This window comes from Pholcus phalangioides, unplaced genomic scaffold (genome assembly GCF_987345545.1).
Source record: "Pholcus phalangioides strain wild (caught in Gottingen) unplaced genomic scaffold, Ppha-v1.0 ptg000007l_1, whole genome shotgun sequence".
In the NCBI taxonomy this organism is placed as follows: Eukaryota; Metazoa; Arthropoda; class Arachnida; order Araneae; family Pholcidae; genus Pholcus; species Pholcus phalangioides.
In genome coordinates, this window is record NW_028301600.1 from 63,303,255 (window position 1) to 63,325,493 (window position 22,239).

The window sequence follows — 22,239 nt, forward strand, 5'->3', positions numbered from 1 at the left end:
TTGAAGCAAATACTTTGGTGTGGTAAGCAAAAATTCTCAAACAAACATTCCGTGAAGATTACATGAGATTTTGTGTTTCTCTTTCAAGAGCAATCAGTAACACCGAAATAATATTTCACTTCTCCCACGGGGACCACCTACAGTTTTCAAAATTCCAGAGGTTGTCCATTCATAGAAATGAATGGGTAGAATCATATTCCAGGCCATGAATATACAATATAAATTACTTCCTTCATTTTATGCTCCGTTTTGTGAGAATGCAGCTTTAAAAAAGTGATGCCTTTTGGCATAAAATGGATTTGGAAATCTGAAGCACATAGTCTGAATATTATTGAAAAAATTTAGTATTGAGAATTATAAATTAATTCATGTGAAATAATTCATTTTGGGAACTTCACCAATTTTGCGGGCTTGTAAAAATTACAATACGGGTGAATTCCCTCTGATATTTTTCATTAAGATTCCTCATTCCAGTAGATACTGTACATATCTCTCATCAAGGCTACTTTTTGTCTCTAAGAGTGCTTTGGCATCACGATTTTTTTTTTCTTGTTTTCATTTGTTTTTCATAATAATTTCCTTCTGTTCACTTATCTTTGCATATTGTATTTTTGTGCAATTCTCTATTTCTTGGTTTTTATTTTGGGTAGACGTGGCTTTGCCTTCCTTGCATCGAATTATCAATTTGTATTTCCATTACGTACATATATTTCTGTATTATTTGGTAACACATCGACAATGCCATCAGAACTTTATTATGTGTTTGTTGACGATTTAATTCTTAACGTGTAAAAATTTGGTGAGTTATTATTTTGTTATTATTTTACTTTAAATTTATATTTTCATTACTTTATTGTATTTTTGGTATTTTCATGTCCGTGTTGGTTTTCCATCTCTGTAATTGGGCTCAGCATGTTGAGATGTGAAAAATAACTAAATAAATAAATATACTGTTTTTGAAAATAGTTTTGGTATCCCTCGCTTCACGTGGTTTCGCTTTACGCGATTTCGCTATCACGAGATTTTGAAAAGTTAATTTTACAAATTTCGACGCGCAAAATTCGGTCTGTAAAATTCTGTCTCTTTAATCCCCGAAATGGGCTTACAAATTACAAGTATGACATAATTGAAATGACAAAATCCGTTGTATTTGTTGATGTAGATGAGACAAATATGGCAGAACCGCTCGAATCCATCTCACCAGATCTCACTAATGAGCATCTTTTGGTAACACATGGACAATGACATCAGAACTTTATTCGAAGAAAACGATCCTAATGAATCTAGAATTGTCATATTTGCGAGCGAGGAATATTCAGAATTCTTTAGCTTTGCTCTTTAAGTTTTTATTAAAAGACGAAGGATGCTGCTTGTCAGTATAATTTTAACTGCTGTCGTTAAAAAAGTTATCAGCCTATCATAACAGGCTCTTCAGGAAAGAAAACACATCCACACTCGCACTAGAATCAATCACAAGTAGCGAACACAAAAGTAAAAAGTATTATTAAAATGTATTAACTAAATTTACACATATAGACTAAATTGACGAGATTTATGTTTGAATAATTAATTCATTCAAAAAATTTTATTTTGCTACTAGAAGTGGGATTCACTTTTTATTATCCTTCTGAAGAAAACACCTATCCCTATCTTACCCATGTTAAATTCTCCTCACTTTACGTGGTTATTTCGTGGAACCAATTAATCGCGTAAAGAGAGGGGCGCCTGTACTTAACGTTTTGCTTCTTTTTTTAAGTAGTTTTAAGCACGCAAAAAAAGTTCATCGTTCATCTTTGTTCAACCGTGAAACTTCTTTTCGGATGTTTTACATGTTGTGGGTGAATGTTTTGTACGATTCATTGCTACCCCTAGCCACTCCTTTTCTTCAAATAAATTTTTGAAATTACCTAATGACTCGCATGGTACTAATGGTGGATTAGGCTAGCATTTTAGAAAGTCTACAGACCTGTTGATTACATTTATGAAAAGTCAACTCACACAAAATTTAAATATTACCTTGAACTCAGAAGTATCAAATTTCATCGGAGTATAGAAACGTTTCATAAAAGTCACCTTTTAGAAAATTTAAAATCATGCAATATAACCCTACCGTGTTGCCAAGAAAGGAATTCGCCACGATCACAAGGGAAACTCAATAAACCATGGAAAATACTCAATAAAAATCAGAGTAATGCTCAGAAAATTTTCCAAGACATTGGCTTCAAAAAACAAGAAGCCTAAAGTATATTGTATGTTAGAGAAGCACTTACTTGAGCAAGCTTCGCTATGCAGTGCAAGCTAATGCCAGATAATCCAGCCAAAGCACGATTAAAAATTTCACTATGCATCGCTTAAGTAAATTTTAAAAGCGCAGATCGTTGCTGGCGGATTTTTGTGAATTTTAATTTGTAGAAAAAACCACATGAGCGAAAATTTAATTTAAAAGTATCAAAAAATATATGTTTCAAAAAACAGTAGCACTGTGATACAGGGTAACCAGCTAACAGGTCGCACCACAATTTACTGCCGAACTGTTGATCCTAGAGGCATACCTCCAGTTAGAAAAAGTATCCAAATAACGTGTGAACCTCCGATATGTCATTCATATTATAAGAGGTTGTATAGTCATTAAAATATAAAGATTAGCTTTTTATATGGACACCCTGTGCTTAAAAATCCAATTAGAATGTTGTTTTCGAGTCTCTCTTAAGGCCAACAAAAAAAAAATCCATGTTTCTAAGTGCAATATTCTGGAGTTCATTCTCTCTCTCTCCCTCGTATGAATATCACTCGGACAGGGCCCCTATGTCCAGCTGATCCGACCAATGTTCGAAATTAGGACTTTCGCCGGGCTTTGGTTGGCTCCTATATATCGATGCCTTTGTATCCCTATACTGAACCCTATGATTCGGGGTCTTCGCCCAGTATTTTTTTTTTTGGTGATCATTATGGGCATTTATAATTAGTCATAGCTAACCATAATTATTATGCTTAGCTATGGCAATCCTAACGATCACAGGAATCTGAATACCGATATCTTAGTGATCCACATATAGGTATGTATAGGGATCGGCATATAGGGGCCAGCGAAAAATCCAGCCGACATCTGCTGGATCAACTGGCCCGACCAGTTCACGAAGTGGCGAAACCTCGGGCTTTTTGGCAGCAACATATACTGTCTAGAATTTCTCTAAGAATGCATCACTTAGCTCACGAGTACTGAAATGATTCACGAAAGGTTTATTCTAAAAAGTCTCCATGTGTGTGTGTGCGTGCGCTTATTTTTCTAAAGAGTGTTGCATTAAAATATCTGCATTTCACACGTGTAGTAATTGGTGAACGTTTTTGAGCTATACAATAGAATAACTGTCGTACGTAAATATTTTACTCCTTTGATCTTAAGAAATATGAGGCAAAATCTGAGAGAAAACGAAACTGTTCCCAGTCGAAAATGAATCCCTTCATGAGAAAAAATAAATGCGCAAAGATTTTTTTAAAAAGTAAATTAGTATTACGTCAAAGGAGGAAATTTTCGTACCAGAAAAATAAGAAAATTATTAAAGATATGTACCCTTCCATAGTTGTTTGACTGCATATTCCTATTCCTAGACAGAAGGTAATAAACTGAAAACAGCTCAAATAAACACTAATAAATAAATCGGTAATTCATCAAGATCATTTTTTTATTCCGTTTGTTAGGGTTCGTATTTCTAGTCATGTCATGCTTTTTATGACGAGTTATATTTTAGGCATTTTCGAGGAGCTATTGGTCATATTTTAAGCATTTTTGAGCAATCGGTCATATTTTAAGCATTTTTGAGCAATCGGTCATATTTTAAGGAATTTTTAAGCAGTCGGTCACATGTTTTGGTCATTTATCACCGGAAATTTTAATCTCAAGGCATTTCTTCAGAGATGTAGTTATGCACTTACAATGAATTCGTCTTTTTTTCTTCGAACATGTCCTTCTTTTCTGGGAATGCAAAAACTTTTGCGCTCTCCCCCCCCAGTAGCTACTTTTTTGTTCTCGGAGGAGCCTTTTGCTTTCTGAATGGCTCGCCAAGCACTTGCGAAAGATGTTATTCATTCAGACACTCGAAATCTTCGCGTTCAATGCATTTTCATGTTTGTCAGGAGAGGCAGACGGCATATGTGAGTAGATCTCCCCATTGAAAAGTCTCTCAATAGATCCTACAACTATGATCGCAACCAAAAAGAAAAATTAACACTACCACCCGGGTAAATAGGTACTTTTTAGCACCCCTTCCTCGTAATTTTGAAAGAACAAAAAGCAAACTTAGCGCTCTTCCTGGTCCAGCTCTCAGGCCACCACACCCCTCTGCTTTTCCCTAGTTGCGACCCTGCCTACAACTGTACAAATATTCAAGCATTACACGTCACTCACAATTCCAAACACAGATGACATCACTAACGTCACGCACAACACTAGATATGCACTCAGACGGTTAGGTATATATCAGGTATCAGTTAGGAAAAGAACTCGGCTCAACTCACATTTGAAAGCGGATAAAACGGCAGTGAATTGTCAGTAGGTAGACCGGAATTATGCTCTGTGTAAAAGAAAAAGGACCGATGGTACCACTGTATTTTATTTTGTTAGTTATGTTAAAAGTTCCAGCACAAAATCGATTTAATGTACAGCAACATTGCACTTGAGAACAATCAACGAGAACGCAGAAACTAGGCGTCTGCTTTATGACTAGCCTTCTTCAATAAAAATTACCAGATGGAGCAATATTTGAATTTTGAAAAAAACCTTTGCAAAGTATAGTTTCCTCAAATATTTCTTGGAAGAAACTATACAATAGGAGTTTTTTTTAACATAATGAAACTGCATCTCATAAAATTCGGTTCGATTCTAGAACGTACTGAAGAAAAGCTATTGTGCGTAAGGTAGGCGTGATTTTAATTTGAATCTGGTGAAAGAATTTCAATTAAAATGGTAAATTGACAAAATATTTTGGTTATTTTTCAACTTAAAAAAAAAGAAATAGATGAAATAATGGGAAAATTATGAGGTCATATTTTTAAATTTTAAGGTTATATTTTCATGTTGTTTAGGTCATAAATGCTTGCATATTTTCAAAATTTTTAGGTCATAAAAATCTCAGCCTTAGTTATCATATTTTGTCCTTGACCATCCAATTGCTAAAATCGATATACAGGCAGTATTTGTACTAATAGATTATCGACTCATGTATACACTTTTATTAATTATATCTACTACAAATTTATATATTTGCTACATACATTATCGATCGTTTTGGCTGATGTAACTTTGGTTATGATAGTATTGCCTGGGACAAGTGCGATTGAAACTGCTTATTAATAATACATTATTGATAATGCCGTATTTTTCTTTTCATAGGAAACAGATGTGAGCAGTTATTCAAAAAAAAATTGTATAAGTGTTCAAAAAATATTATAACCGCATGCGATAAAATGAAATAAAACTTTTTTGGAACACAAATTCTCTAGCAAAATGGTAAGATTTTGATTTGAAAGACAAAATATTTCAACTCATTTTTTTCAAAGCTGCTGTTAATTAATTGTAAAAATTTGCTTCTGCAAAAAATTGAAGAAAGTTCCAATGTGAAGAAAATTTAAATATTTTTTAGAATTGAGAGATGTTTTATCCGGCCCGAAATATACTGAGAAATAGAATTTTCTGGATATTTTGCCGAAGCGAATCCTCCGAGAAAAAGCGAGCTGTAGCCTCTGAGAATCAAACAATACACCAGAGACATTTCCCCGCACTTGCCCGGTATTAAAGGGAATACCCCCCAATTAGAAAGTTGTTGTTCTGTCTCTCTTGATGCCAACTAAAAAAATTACACGTTTGTAAGTGAATTATTCACTTAGATATTCAAATTTTTGAAAAACGGAGGAGAGAGTTTGGGAAAAAAACATCATTCAAAGAAATGAGGAAAAACCATTTTACTCGCATTTAATGCTGATTTTCGGTGCATAAAGCAGCAATGACGATCAATAAGTAAGTCAGAATTATGATCAGATGGTGAATTCTATGAAACGATATTTCATAGCTACCAGAGCATTTGAAACCGAAGTTACCGAGAAATAAGAATGCCAGTGCATTAAAGTGAGAGAGGTGCAACCAAGTCTTGGCAAACCATTGGGAAATTCAAAAGAAACTTGTTGCTAATGAAGGTCGAAATGCTATGATGATGACTGGCATTTGATACGATTCTTCCCTTTCTTAACTTACTGTAGATGTAGTTTTAGCTAAGGAATGAATCTTCTCACAGTGTAAAAGAAGCTAACTTTGGCGTATTATGAATTGATGCTGACAGAAACTCGCTCTTGTAGCCTTGGCAGCGAATCGCAACGCGTCCATTGGTAGCAGGCCAGAAGTGACAAATTCCTCTGGTTTATGGCCAGCTGTTATTAACGCCGTGTCCTCCAACGCTAATTTCGAAGTGTGGAGCAGCATATGAGCACAAAGTATGGTCTAGATTCCTTCGACATCTTGAACATTCACGCTACCTTTCACATACTTGGAATCATGCCTCGAATATTTGGAATGGAGCATTATGAACAAACATCCGGCGATCATGGGCATCATCAAACATCATGCGGTCGTATTTGTCGGAGCTCTGGAACAACGGGCTCACCTGTGTAATGACATTGAACACGTGCCTGTTTCGAGTGGCATCAAATATAACTTTCCATAGCCATACTACCGAGTTATGCAATTTACTCAACTTGTCTTTAAGACAGGTATTCATTATCAAATAAGATTACGCAATCGCGCACCATGTGCTTCCATATAAATCATTTCATCATCTGCAGTTTTTCTTAATGTTCTTCCATGTCAGAAAGATTCACTAATTGGAAATCGGCGTGGTTCAGCTTCTAGAATATACCTCTGAAATATAACTTATATAAAATAAATTTATTTCAAAAAATTTCATTCAGAACTCTTGGTGTTTTACAAAATCGGTATTCTTTTGTCAAAAGAACGAGAAGCATTGCCGTATTTGCCAGTGTACAAGAAATGCTTTTTCTTTTGGAAGTCGGTCCAAAAAAAAAAAGGTGTGGCTTATACCAGTGCTAATTTTTTTTTATTATTGAGTATTCTCACTTAGGCCAGCATTACACTTTAAAAGTTTGGTAAAAGTACTTTTATAAAACTAGAAAAATGCAACCAATGGCGGATTAGGCGGATCAGTGAAATTCGCTCGAATGTAACAGATGTGCTTATTCGTTGCATTTTTCAAGGTTTATAAAATTTTTTTTATCAAACTTTTATAGTGTAATACCGGCCCAAGTGTGCGAAATGTGTGCAAGAAATCGGAGTCAGTTATATCAATGTATAATTTCACGAAAGTTGTAAAAAAAAATGTGGATAAAGATTTCTCTGTATAACTTTCCGTAAAATTTTATTTCAATCTTATATAATCATACGATAAGAATAGTGGGGGAACTAGCCTCTCACTGTGCAGGTCTGGGTTCGAATCCCAGCATGGATGTCTACTAACACTAACAAATTCCCTGGACGGATCATACTGATCCTTTGGGAATATACGTGAGAATATTACGTTATTTATAAATTAAAAAAAAGCATTACGGAAAAGTTTTTCAAATATTTTTTATTACATATAACTATAAAAACTAAGGATTTATATCATATTATTATCATCAAAACTTTTTATAATTTATTTGTTCATTAACGAATTGAAAGATACGGTTAAAATGAGTGGTTATTTTAACTAGTATTAATGCTAATAGAAATAAACCTTCTTCATGCACATTTTTAATAATAATTTTATAAGTTTAAAATTCAATAATTTTTATGAGAATTGAACTTGATTATCACACACACATTTGCCGTATTAACATTATAATTCTTCTAATTTTAATTATCAGTAAGAAGATGAGTATCGCATTACCGTACAGAATTCTAATGCTTTCAAGAAATATTAACAAAGATTGCTTAATTTTTCCTTTACTCTTAATATTCAGAACAAACATTTGTTCAATTTACTGAGAAATTGAATTTTCTGGATGTTATGCCGAAACTGATATTTGGAAAGAAAAGTGATTTGCCTCCTCCGGGAATCGAACCCGGATCCCCTTGCATAATAATCTCTTCATTTGTTCAATTTGTCACCCAATGATTAATTTATATAATAAAATGAACAGACTAGACAGCTTAGTCAACCATGGAAGCCTAGAAAAATGCATCGATGTTTCATTGGGGACTGCACAGTCGGGGATAAATACGGTAACTATTCGGCAGCCGTGCGCCACGACTTGATATGAAAATAGTTACGATGGCATGCTCAACGATACTCACTATTCATCATAATATTTGCCCCTTGAAACGCTTGTAAGGTTTGTGCACAGGGAACCAAAACCGAAGAAAAAACTTCATTTTAACAATAATTAGGCTGTGTTAATGGCTTATTCTGTTTTTCTGAAGTAACAAAAAATTTTACTTTCGGAAATAATGCGGTCCAGTTACCAAGAAAGTTTTTCGGCAGGTACTGAAAATCAAGTGGGTTTTAAAAATGGTTGTGTTAATTTCAATAATTCTTAGAAAAAATTAATTTGAATGCATAAATGCATTGAAATGCGTTTCGTTAAACAAAATGACGACAGTTAGCGTGAACATTGTCGAATAAACACAATGCGTGAGCACAAAATCGTGAATAAGAATATAATATAATTTTGCTTACCCCCTCCGTTCTTGTAGCAAAGGTAAGGAAATCTCCACACATTTCCAAGGCCAATGGCATAGCCCACACATGACATAATAAAGTCAAGTCTTCCAACCCAATTTCCACGTTCCGGTAGATCATCATCGACACTTTTGGCCACGATCTCTGTTCCACCGGTTCCAGATGCATCCTTAGAAGTAGACAATGACCCTCCATTTGTTGGAAAACTGTTCAACTCGTGGCTCTGAGTCTTCTTATCGGACATGGCACAAAAATTTTATAACAATAATAATAATTAAAAAAAAAGAAATCTACGAAAAACTAACGAAACGAACTTGAGATAAAAAAACGAAACTGAATCGTAGTTGACAGCACTCTTTTTTTTCCCTCCAATGTTAATCCTGTTATTTCGGTAAGTTCAAAAAATGAACGAAAGAGAAATATATAGAGAAAGCACAAGCACTTCTGGAAGCTTTGAGAGTCAAAACTCAACTCGAAGAACCGTCAGCATCCAACGCTGATGATGCCGGAACGTCATGTGATCTCGACTGACTGCCAATTGTTGCGTTCGCTTCGAAGTGCCGCCTTTTTCCGAGTCTCTTTCTTCCGCGGCTTCGAAAAACCAACCTCTTTATCAATCGGATCAACCACTTGCTCGAATTTTTTCACCCCTTAATGCACTTAATTCTTGACTATACCGTCTGTCATGGGTGGACCTCTTCTTCTTCCTGTCATTCGTTCATTCATTCATGGTGAATTCGTACCTATAAATTGCCATCGAATATTTCAGTTGATGAAAGAGTATCTAGGCCTTCTACTTTTCAACCTTCTATGGTTCATCCCCATAAAAACGTAATAATGATATATTTTTTACAAATAAGAACTTAAATTAGTGTTGTTAGCACATTTTTAATTAGAATAATACATCAAAATAGCAATTTAATTAATTAGAGTAGATTTTTAATTAACTGAAATTTTTAATGAAGAGTGAACTATAAACAGATAAAATATAGGGCAAAGTCGAATAGTTTTTATCATAAATTTTATTTTCAATCCCTTCAATTTTTGGTGTGATTTTATAGGAATGAGCATGGAAACTTTCAGCAGCTCTCATAAAAAATGACACCGACAAGGAAACAACTGTTTATATAGCATACTTACAGCCATATTTCGTACTGAAATGACACTAAAAGATGTACTTTCTGAAGTACCAAAACACTGAGAAAAGAAATTGGTATAGTGGGCTTTTTGACCATGTATTTGCCGTGTTTATTCAAATATACATGAGACCATAGAGAGTTTGTGATGGTCACAACCTCAAAAACCTGCTCCAATAGAAATATCGTTAATTTAACGGTTAATTTATTTCAAAAATTTGATACACATGTTTCTAATTGCATATGCTATGCTATTCTATGCCAACACAATGTTTTACACATCTTTAATTCTTTCTTTTTTGCAGATTTTCAAACTTTAAGAAAAAATATATTATTAAGTCTCTTTGCGTGCATAATAAAATGGAAGGGCATGAATGCAATGCAACAAAAATTAATTCAAAATGAAGAAAACTGTTCAATTCATCGCAGAAGCCAAAATATTGAAAATTAATTGACCCAATCTTATTTAAAATTAAATTTAAAATTCAAATTTTTAAAAATTAAAAATACTTTTTTCATAAATCAAATATTTATGAACGAATCTCAAAAATTTTCCTTAATCTGCTGAACAATACAACTGAACATTCTATTTTATTTTTAATCAATTTTTATTCTATTACAATAATTTCATGCAATTTCATTACGTGCGCAAAATGTTAACAATGCATTTTTTTTCTCAATGTTTAAAAGTTTGCAAAAGAAAAAAATAAACCGTATTGAAGATATATAAAATATTGTGTCAGCATAGCATATGCATTCAAAAATATGTGTACTAAATTGGAAATAAATAAATGCTAAATTAATATTTTAAATGATATTCTCCAGTAGAGCATAATTTTCAAGGTTTATTTTATCATGTTAAAAGGTACGAGACCGCTAATTCCTTATTCCGCAACTCATATTTCTGGTTGTATCAATCACGTTTTGAATAGCATAGGTAATATACAATCAACCCACGTCCTCTCGCTTAGTGAAGGAAGTGAGAGGACGTGGGTTCGATCCCCCGTAAGGGCACTTGCATTTCCTCTTTCCTAAATTTATCTTCGCATCAGCTAGCTGTTAAAAATCTTCGTATGGATAGCGGAGAGTGACATCATCCTCGGATACAATCATTTACTTGGAAAAAAAGCGAAACTTTTTTCCTAAGTTGTGATAAGAAAAATAATTCTGTACGGAAATGCGATACTCGTCTTCTTACTGATACTTAAAATTAGAAGAATGATAATGTTCATAGGCAAATGATAATCAAGTGCAACTCTCATAAATTATTGAATTTTAAACTTATAAAATTATTATTAAAAATGTGCATGAAGAAGGTTTATTTCTATTTTTGCATTAATACTGGTTAAAATAACCACTCATTTTAACCGTATCTTTCAATTAGTTAATAAACAAATAAATTAAAAAGTTTTGATGATAATAATAATATAATATAAAAATCCTTAGTTTTGATTAGTTATATGGAATAAAATATTTGAAAAACGTTTCCGTAATGCTTTTTAGCATAATTTTTTTTTTCTCGTGGAAAATAGTCACATCATAGCTAGAACGGTTTGAGAAAAATTGTAAATTTATGTTCCGTAAGGTTGTTTAAATTGCAGGGGATAACTACAGTAATATACTGTTTGGTAAATTATATTTTATTCGTGAACTTGAAGAAAATTTTGAGGAAGTAAGAAAAATTTTCACTAAAAATGAAAAAGTGAGTTTAGCACTTACGGACGTAATGGAAAAACTAAACACTGTAGTAATGTTCTGAAATATTTTTTTCTTATACTCTTTTTTCTTTTTTATCACCCCGGAAAAGTTTTCCTAAAATTTCTGTTCAATTCTTTCCCATTTTCCAAATATAAAACGTCCATAGGTAAATGCTTTTAAAAAAAGTGTTTTGAAAAATTAGCAAAACATTTAGGTTTATGAGATTAAGCATTACACATGAGTGCTTTTAAAATTGATTTCTAGTAAGAAGATGGCAAGAAAACATTTAAAATAAAATGGCTGAAAAAAAATTTAAATTGAGTAATTCTATATACAAGAGATAAAAGTTTTCGTTTTACACTATATTTTACATTGTTCGAACTTTATATCGATTTGAAATCGACATTAGAGTGGCAATACAGGCTGTCCCAAATTGTTTGCACAGCGGATCTCTGCAACCATTTACTTTATATATATATATATATATATATATATATAGAAACATACTCCCAATTCAAAAAAAGTTTTCAAATGACGGACGATTACTCAAAATGTCATTAATTTCCTAAGGAGTCGTATGCATTAACAAAATACAAATACAAATACAAATACAAATACAACGCCACAACAGGCAAAATGCCCAACGAGGTGGCTGATAAAAAGATGCCCATAAAAATATGGATGTCATATGTTTCAAAAACACAGCAACCCAATTAAAAATGCAATTAACACAAATTACAAACAATATATACACATGATAAAATATTATACAATGCCCATAAAGAATACTTATGGTTGTCTTATTCTAAGAATGGATAGCTTCTCGATTTACCCCAACATGTTTATCGTATTTCTTTTTAAACGTGTCAATTGTGTTACAATTTACTACCTCCGGGGGTAAGCTATTCCATTTATTAACAACCCTATTGGAGAAAAATTCCCTGCGACACCATAACCTTGCATTGTCCCTCACCAATCGATACTGGTGTCCCAAATAGAAAAATTTTATCACAAAAAATGAGTAACTTTGTATAAAAAAAAATAGAAAAACTAATTTTTATACAGGGTGGTAACTGTTGACCGCCAAACAATTACACACGTGATTCCTTGTGAAAAACTAACATGGAAAAGTGTTTTCCGTTTTGGGATCGGATGAATATTAAGGGAATTATAACGTTTTGAATTTTTGTGACGTGTCATTTTTCTAACGATTAGTTACACACCCAACGGAAGTAAATTTCCTAAATTTCTCCGATAGCAGTGGGTTGCCACTTCTTCACAAAATGAACTGAAATATTCAATTCCGTTAGAAGCCAACCTTCGGTCGTCTTCTTTCACGATTGGCACCTTTTCTCTCCACGTAATATGTCTATGTAATGTATATTATAACCTTGTTATTACGTGTTATCTTCGTCTACCATATTGGCAAATTTATCGCCAGATTTTTGAATTAGTACTAATTTTTACTCCTCTTCGAGATGTTCTTATATTTCGTTTCCTGATTTTTTTTCCGAAAAATGATGCCCCTTTCCCAGCTCTCAATTTTCAAAATGAAAGCCATCTTTTTACTGTTTGTTCTTCTAAATATGGTTTTGTACCAATTCGTTAGAGGTTCCGCAGAGGAATATGGACGAGGTGCATGTCTGGTTTAGTAGTAGTAAATATGGTTTTGAGTATGGGTTTGTTTCATACGCACATTCATAACATAAATGAGATGCGTAAAAATTTTAAACTGTAATTGTTAGAGAGAGAGAGTTCATCGTAATAATTTGTAACTGTGATCAGTTTCATTCAACATGCTTATTGTGTTAATCAAGTTAATCTTCCAAAACTTCTGAATTGGAACTGGGAAAAAAAAATTTCATCTCAAAATTGATACTTTGAGAGTGATACTTTATTCATTCAAGAGGTGTTACGATTCCTCAAGTTGATTCTTCAAACAAGGCTTTAAAAAATGTTTCATTCAGTTGTGGAAATCAAATGCAAAAAATCTCGTGTCAATCGGGTTAATTTGTTTTTTCAAAATAAAATTAAAAATTAATGAATTATAGTGTAAACGTGAAGAAAAACACTTTGAACGCGATGTTCTCAAATTGCAGTTTTTGAGCCGTTCGTTTAAGATTAAAAAAAACAAACTACTGCACCGAAAATTCTGTAGGAATATTTTGACGATAAAATATACGACATACGAATATTTTAATAATGTACGATATGTATTAGTAAAATGAGTCGAACTTCGATAGCTGATCATTCGTTAGAATTTCATGAATTTTTAAAGTTTGAAAAAAGTATAAATTTCAAAAATCTGTATTCAACATTTTTTTTGAAAAATATTTCCCATGGGTAAATTTTAAATTTGAGGTTCATTTTACTAACACATAGCACGTAAACATTTCTGCAAGATTTCCAAATTTTCTCTGGGCAGTAGTTTTTTTTAATCTCACGGATAAACTCAAAAACTCCAATATCTGAGAAAATCGTAATAACAAGCACGTAAAAATTTGAAAATTGCACTCATACGCACACAAGAGAGGGGAAAAAAACAACTGGTTTTTGCTTTTTATTTGCTCGATTTCTCTTTAGGGTTATCAGTTTCAAAACTCTTAAGTTACACTTTTGGTGTACGTTCGGTGAATTTGGCAGGATTTTGAAGTAACGTAATCAATTTGTAAAGCACGTGATTGTACAAGTATACACATGATTTTGTATTGTATAGTTACACACGTGATTGTATTGTATAATTACACACGTGATTGTATTGTATAATTACACACGTGGTTGTATCTTATAATTATACACGTATATTAACGATGATATTTCACTTCGAAACTTTCAGCCTTTATCGCTAATGATTAAGGGTGTGATTCACAAATTTCGAAACGTAAATTAAATTCAAAGTAGTAAAAATTCTGTAATTGGTAAAATAGTTTTCAAAAATGTAAGTGTTGTTTATAAAGATAAAATGAAGTTGAGTTCTCATTCTATTTGTGCAGTCTTTTAAAATGAAAATTTTTGAACCATTTCTCTCTACGATGAACGCTTGATAAAATAAAGGCCTAGTTAAGACTTGCAAGACACTCTGTATATTGTTGTATCTGCTGGAACCAATGAGTGAAGAAAAATTTTCATTGAAGCTTAACATAGTGATTTTATTTATTTAATATCTCGCGCGATAAATATATATTGCATATAAAATATTAATTTTTTTCCAAATGTTTTTCATATAGCGGCATCTACATTTCAATAATTGGAAGTTCAATCACGCAGTGACTGTTGATTTCTTTTTTTGTTTTATGTATACCACCCCTCAAATAAATTTGGAGATTTTAAGTGATTGCACATCATTTGAAAACTTTTTATTTTGAAAGTATGTTTTAAAGTCAGTGGTTGCAGAAATATCTGCTGTGCAAACAGTTTGAGACAGCCTGTATAGTGCGTATAGAAAGTGCATGGGTTATAGAATACCTTTTTTTTTAAGTTATTATTCTAGTTTGAAAGATGACATAAACACGAAATCTGTATTTTTACAAAATTTGGATGCTTCTCGTTGCATTGACAAAATCATGTTACTTAAAAATAAATATCTTGTCTCATAAAAAAGATATTTATAAAGAAATTATACTTGGGGGTAAAAATTATACTTGGGGGTTGTATGAAATAGTCGGGAAATATGGAACAGGGGGTTCAAAATGAAGCAAACTAACTAAAATTGAGCAAAAACAAAATTTAATGAGTCTAAATGACAATGAAAAATACAAATAAATTCAAGTGTTTGTTTTTATAAAATTGATGAAGGTGGTGGTCATAGTCTGTTTACAAAACTTTCTCCACCCAGAACAGTCAAGGTACCCACGAAGCATAGGACACACATTATTTTCAGATCTCTTTCCTTCTATCTTCCAAAGCTTTCCATCTTGAAGGGATATTCCAGCCCAACTCAGATGATACTTGTAGTATTCCATGAAACCCAACATCCAACCGGAAAGAATAGCTACCTAAAATATCACATAGCACAATGAAATCCAATTTTTGTGATGTACAAGTGTGCTTAGTTTCAAATTATTAGGCACTCTTTTAATAACTAATAAACAAAACCAGAAAAAAAACAACGGTGGTTTCAGCAAATATGAAAATAAACGTCTGAAACACACTATGGGTTCCATTCTCAAAGAATTGAAAATTTCCAAACTAAAATGGCTTAAATAGAAATTTAAAAAAAACGCTGGCAACCATGACGAGCGCTAACGAAAGATTGAAAGACGCAATGAGCGCTTATTTAGTGGTGGTGCTTCCTTGATTTGTGAAATTTTCTGATTTTTTTATAAGTTAGTGATGAAATGTAACATTATTGAGTGTTACATTTACGTCATGTTTATGCCACATGAAAAAGTGGTTTTTAATTAATTAACACTTTTCAAAACTTGTCTGAGTAAAGTTCTGAAAGTAAAAAAAAAAAAACCACCTTCTATAGCAGCCGTGATGATGGTAATAACCGAGCGACACTCACTGTACAGAGTGTTACCTAAAGTGGGTAATATCTGGAGGATAATAAGTGGAAAAATATATTTGAATATATTTCCCAAAGTGGACTCTTCCATCGCCCCCCCCCCCCCCAGGGTGACGGTAGATGCTTAGAGTTTGGTACAGGATCCTATGGGTTGAATGTCTAGTCGGCCGTGGTTGACTTGAGTTCGAAGGGGCGATGAGAAGAAAAGAATTCTGAAGAAGGGGGGCGATGGAACGAAAAGTTTGAGAAACTATGCTGTAGAGCATCATGGGGGCATTTTTGAAGTGATTTATCACTGTCAAACTTCATAGCTATAACTTAAGATGAATAAAACTCGGTATTTCATGTTACCTAACTATTTCATAATCCCCGCAATCTTTGGAAGTTTTGTTATTTGCATACCTATCTATGCTTCAGAAAATATTACGGCATATGTACACAGGGTGTTTCACAAAGAATATCCGAAAGAAATCTAAATTCTATGGATGATTCTAAAACCAAAGTAAAATATGGATAAATATCAGCAAAAGTGAGAAAACTTAGCTCTGATACTTTGACTTACGTAAATTGATAAGAAGAAATATTAAAATGTCCATGTAGGCCACAATCAAATATACATCTCTCAACGTGGTTTGCGACACCATGTTTCATTGCAATTTTTGTTCCTCTTGATGCCTACCAATAAGTCTCTGAGTTTGTCGGTCCATTAACAGAACACCCTGTATAAATCATAAAAACTTGCGCCTTTATTATACCGAAATAAACTTACCTCAAATATTTAAACGAAAATTCGTCCAGATATTCATAGTTAATATCCTTGATTTTTGCTACTTTTGACGTGAATGCGTCTTTTAAATCATCTGACGATACTACTTCACCAAACACCAACTCAGGCCATATATTAATTTACTGCGATTAATAAGACGGGTTGGAAATGAAGACACTATCTATCGGCGGTCGCCTCAAGCTCGTTAGAGGAAAATATCTCATCTATATCCTCCCTCGGGTTTGAACTTGGGACTGCGACGGCAACCTTCAACGGAGTAGACGAGCATCTTACCACCACGCCACTCTGGAACACCTGACGATACTGGGTGCATTCGCAAAGTGTGCATACAAATCACTGATATATTCTGAATTCTCACTGAGATGGGCATTTAACTTATTTCGTCATCTGACGATACTGGGTGCATTCGCAAAAAGTTGCATGACGAAATAAGTTAAACGTCCATATCTGAGTAAGAATTCAGAATATATCAGTGTTTTGTATGCCTGCGGGTCTCGTTGAGACAAATCCAATGACACCACTCTGGTCTTAATACATCTTCTGGATTGCGCACCAAACTCGCGGCCCGCTTTCTTAACGAAATTGTTTTACGCTATATCTCGAGAGGTTCGCAACGCAAGCAGAAGCTGACGGTTTCGTCTGATTGGAATTTTTGAAAAAAATTCAATGATGCTCTCTTTTGATTTTATTACCTTTTCCGGTTTGGGCACAAGGCTTGCGACCCGCTTTCTTAACGAAATTGTTTTACTCTATATCTGAGGAGGTTCGCAGCGCAAATAAAAGACAATGGTATCATCTGTTAGATATTCCAAAGATGAATCCGATGATATCCTGCAGATTTTAATACGTATTCCGGTCTGGACACCAGGCACGCGGCCCACATCCGTAAGTAAATTGGTTTACGCTATAACTCGAGAAGTTCGCAACGTAAATAGATAACATTGATATCGTATGTTAACTATTTCAAGGACAAATGAAATGATACCAATTTCATTATGCCAATACCTACCACGCAAAGGTAGACCCAAAGAACGTATTCACGTCAAAATTTGCGGCTGTGTGTATGAAGCAGCCTACCCCAATTTTTTTACGACCGTACCTCTTTGTCCGTACTTTTTTTAGACAGTGCCAACTTGGCACGTCCAGATATCAAAAATCAATATAGATACGTAGAAGAATTCTGATTCGAATGTTATAGTGTCAATTTCTGTAGGTATTATAAAGAGAAGAGAAAATTTTACTGACAGTTTTTCTTTTGACTGGTTTCGGAAGAGAAATTTTAATTTTTCTCAATATGTTATGCTGATATTCCCCCTCCCCCCATTTTACTTCAATTTTTGAATCAAGCGAAATGTTGTTTTCACCCTGAATCATGAGATCATGAGAGAACTGGGAATTGATCGTTCGTCAATGTTAGTGATTTCCAACGTGGGCGTTAACACCCCCTGGGGGTTGATGGAATGTTCCAGGGGAGCGGTAGAAGCTACAAGTATAACATAGGATCCTATGGGTTAGATTGCGTTGGGTGCCATGGGAAAAAAAATTTCTGAAGAAGGGACAAAATGGGACAAAAAAAGGTTGGGAAACTATGTGTGGTCTATGTTATATGCAAATTTATATATTATAATATTATATTATTATATATTATATTATTATATATTATATTATTATATATTATATTATTATATATTATATTATTATATATTATATTATTATATATTATATTATTATATATTATATTATTATAGAATTAAAAGATTTATTATATTAAATTAAAAGATTGTTTTATCTTAAAGTACTAATAAAACACCAAGTTTATTAAAAGTGCTAAAACACCAAAAATAAGAATTCTTGAAATGTCAAAAACTTTATTTTATCGTGTCAAAAATTCGAATTAATTTTTACTAGGTCATAGGGGAAGTGGAAATTTTCTTTCATATTTGATGCAATTGTTGAAAAATAATGTATTAGCACTCATTTTTTTTTTCGAATAAGAGAGTGTATAAAAGTTTTAATTTTCTATTATCTCCTATAATGGCATAAATATTAAAAGGCGAAACAGAAAAAACATGTCGCCATGAGTTTACTTTGTAAAGCAACGATGAAATCAGCTATGAAATGAGTGTCATGATGGAAGAGCTATACCGACTTCCACTGACAGAGGTGCCAGGCTGTCGGCTTTAATTGCCGTCATTAGGTATTAACCGATCCTTTCGGGAGGAGTTCAACCATCAAGCATCTGGAGATCATTGACAAAGTGCCGATGATGTTCTCGAACGGCCAATTTACTTTCACAGCTCTAGACAGCGACCGACGTCAGAAGCGATTTGAATCTCATAATGGGTATTTTGAAAGGGAAGAGCGTTCGAATTCCATTTTATTCGATTCCATACACAGCGCTAGATAAGACAGCTAGAATAAGGCGGCATAAATATGCTAGAAAACCTATGCAAAATAGATTTTGATGATATACGGTGACTTCGAAACAATGGTTGCTTTTGCTTTACTCATTATCAGCAACTTTGGGCTATCCATTAACTTTTGTTGAGGCTTTTCCATCTAATTTTTGAAATACGTATTTCTCGTTATGTTTGTTTGAAATGTGTTCAGATGTTTGACTTTATTAAACACAGAAGTTACAAACAGAATTATATTATTTTCTCGATATTAGTAATTCTACCAAAATAACGTGTTTATTCCCGTTATGGAGGGTGCGTAGCTTACAGATGGGACCGCAATTTACTGCTGATTCTAGAGACGTACTTCGAATTAGAAAAATACCCAAAGAACGTTCGGACCTTAGATACGTCATCCATATTGCAAGGGGTTGTGCAGTTATTCAAATAAAAAACTAACTTTTTATACGGACACCCTATGCTCAAAAACCCAATAAGAAAGTTGTTGCCCTGTGTCTCCTGAGGCAAACAAAAAAAAATCCACGTTTTTAAGTGCAATATTTGAATTCCAAAATATCAGAGGAAATTCGGAAAAAACAGCATAAACTAACGAAAAATGTTTTTTTAAACTTTTCTCCGATTTTTGAATTCAAACATTTCAGCGAATATTGCGCTTAGAAACGTAGAATTGTTTTAGTTGGCTTCAGGAGAGACAGGGCAGCAACTTCCCAATTGGGTTTTCGAGCCCAAGTTGTCCGTACAAAATGTTAACTTTTTTATTTTAATAACTTTACAGAACTTGCAATATGAATGACGTATCTGAGATCCACACGTTATATGGACACTTTTTCTAATCGGAAGTATGCCTATAGGATGAACAGTTCGGTAATAATTTGCGGTGTCAGGTGTTAGCTATGCACCCTGTATGTGTGTGTACGGGGTATAACCAATTTATGATTCACCATCAGGGAAAGAAACTTTTCTGGACATCATGCCAAAGTGAACTCGGAAAGAAAAGTTTCCTATCTCTTTAGTCGTGGCTTAAAGATGTAATTTCGATGATTTCACGTGTGGGTCACGTATTATAGTAAAGCTTGATGAAGAGTGAAAGGTTGCCGATATTGGCGGTTACCGATTTACCATCCGACGCAGCTTACCGGCTTTAGCTTTTTCAAGCAAGCAACGTGTGTCATAACACTGGAAATGTGCAGTAATGTCTTGACAACGAGGACTGCATCTATTGGCAAGCTCGCTATCCAGATCTGAACCATATCGAAAAAATATTGGGAACCTTAGACTTTCTTAGAAGGTGATACTGTTACTTAGTGTCCCTAATTCCAATTAAGTACAATTGATGTATAAATTGCGTTTAATTTCATTAATATGTTTTGATACTGCAGAACTTATAGTACATCGTTTAGAGATCTAAAAACCATGAAAACTTGTAATACGTTTTCATTTTAGAAGGGAACATTTACGTAGTTCCATGTGAAAAATAATTGTTAGTTTTTCGATCGTAACTCAACAGTGAATGTGTTCACCTAATGAGGAAGTTTAAACCACACTAGCAGTAGATCAAACCATAGCGGGAGGTAGCGAATAATGTAGCAGAAGTCAGGATGTCCTCTAATTGTATCCTCTCATGATCAGTGGCTGAGGAAAGTTTAGTACAACCTCCAATGTTTCCCGATGACGTTGACCTGATATCATAAAGAAGAATGTTTGTCTACATACACATTCAGGGTCATCGACGTTGACCTAAGTTCTTGCAAAACAAAATTTGCCACCTGAACTTTTGCAAGTACATTTGTTTACAAAAAGAAGACTTATTTCCGTTTTTCTGTTTCCCTGTGTCAGGTTCTCTAAATGATTAATGGAAACTATGACGCATTCTTGAAACGATAGCCTATATAAAAAATGGGTAAAATTTTTTTTCTATGATCCTCCTTAAATGTTGCCGATTATAGCAGTGTGCGTGCTTATTACGGCGTAATTATAATTTCCTGGTAACCCCATACCGTAATAGTAAGTAAAGTACTAATGACTACTTATTCTACAACGAAACTATGATTGTGCTACTAACACAATCATTTTTCCCGATGGTCATAATAACAAGCTAAGAGATAAAAATAAATCTTGATGTGAGACAAAAGTACTATATTAGAGTTACACACTGATATCCAATAAATAATAAGTGGAAATATTAGGCCTATAAATCTATAAAGAACTGAAATACATTATTTATTAACTAAATAATAAATAACGAGAGAGAGATAATATCTACATTTATATCTAAAAGCTTTTCAGACATATTTTTGATCTTTCAATATTAGTGAATGTACGGGTATGTGTAGACCATTATTTTTCGTATATGCAGAGATGAACGATTTACCTTGGAATGAAAAATATTCATCAATCAAACACACATTATAACACGCACACATTATTTTCGTTACATCTTCTACTCTACCTGTTTCTTTATTATGGATATTGTCAGGGCCGCAACTAGATGCTTGGTCACCCGGGGCAAGCGCGCATTTTGACGCCCCTTGTAATGTTGAAGGAGAGGTTTCAGAATGAAATTTGCGCCCCCTCAGGTACAGCGCCCGGGGCACGAGACCCGCCTGCTTCCCCCCTAGTTGTGGCCCTGGATATTGTCACCATTGCAAACTTTTGCCTAACAAACGATAAACGCCTGTGTTATGCAATGGCAACAGCAACAACAGCCTCACCTGTATTAACTTCGTCAGTGGTATTTACGACACATCTCGCCAAACTTGACGCTTTCTATGTCGGCAATTACGAGATATGTCGCCTTTTTAAACCTGTCTTATTTTGTCAATGACGAGCCTAGAAGATACTTTATAACTTGTCTTCTCTTAAGAATGTGTTTTCCCTTCTTACCCAACTTGTCAGATTAAGTGCACACACACACACATTTGCTGCAGTATAGGGATATGCGTACAGGATAAATAATAAGAATAATCTCTAC

The 22,239-nt window shown here is 33.8% G+C and overlaps 1 protein-coding gene across 1 annotated transcript in view; it reads right to left on the reverse strand.

Moving 5' to 3' along the window:
- Window positions 1-9,242, reverse strand: part of Gat (sodium- and chloride-dependent GABA transporter) — a 70,162-nt gene extending 60,920 nt beyond the window's left edge. Inside the window, exon 1 of the mRNA XM_089233754.1 lies at window positions 8,721-9,242. Within this exon, the coding sequence (XP_089089880.1) occupies window positions 8,721-8,967 (247 nt within the window). The 5' untranslated portion in view covers window positions 8,968-9,242. The remainder of the gene's footprint in view (window positions 1-8,720) is intronic.
- Between the last annotated feature and the right edge of the window lie 12,997 nt (window positions 9,243-22,239).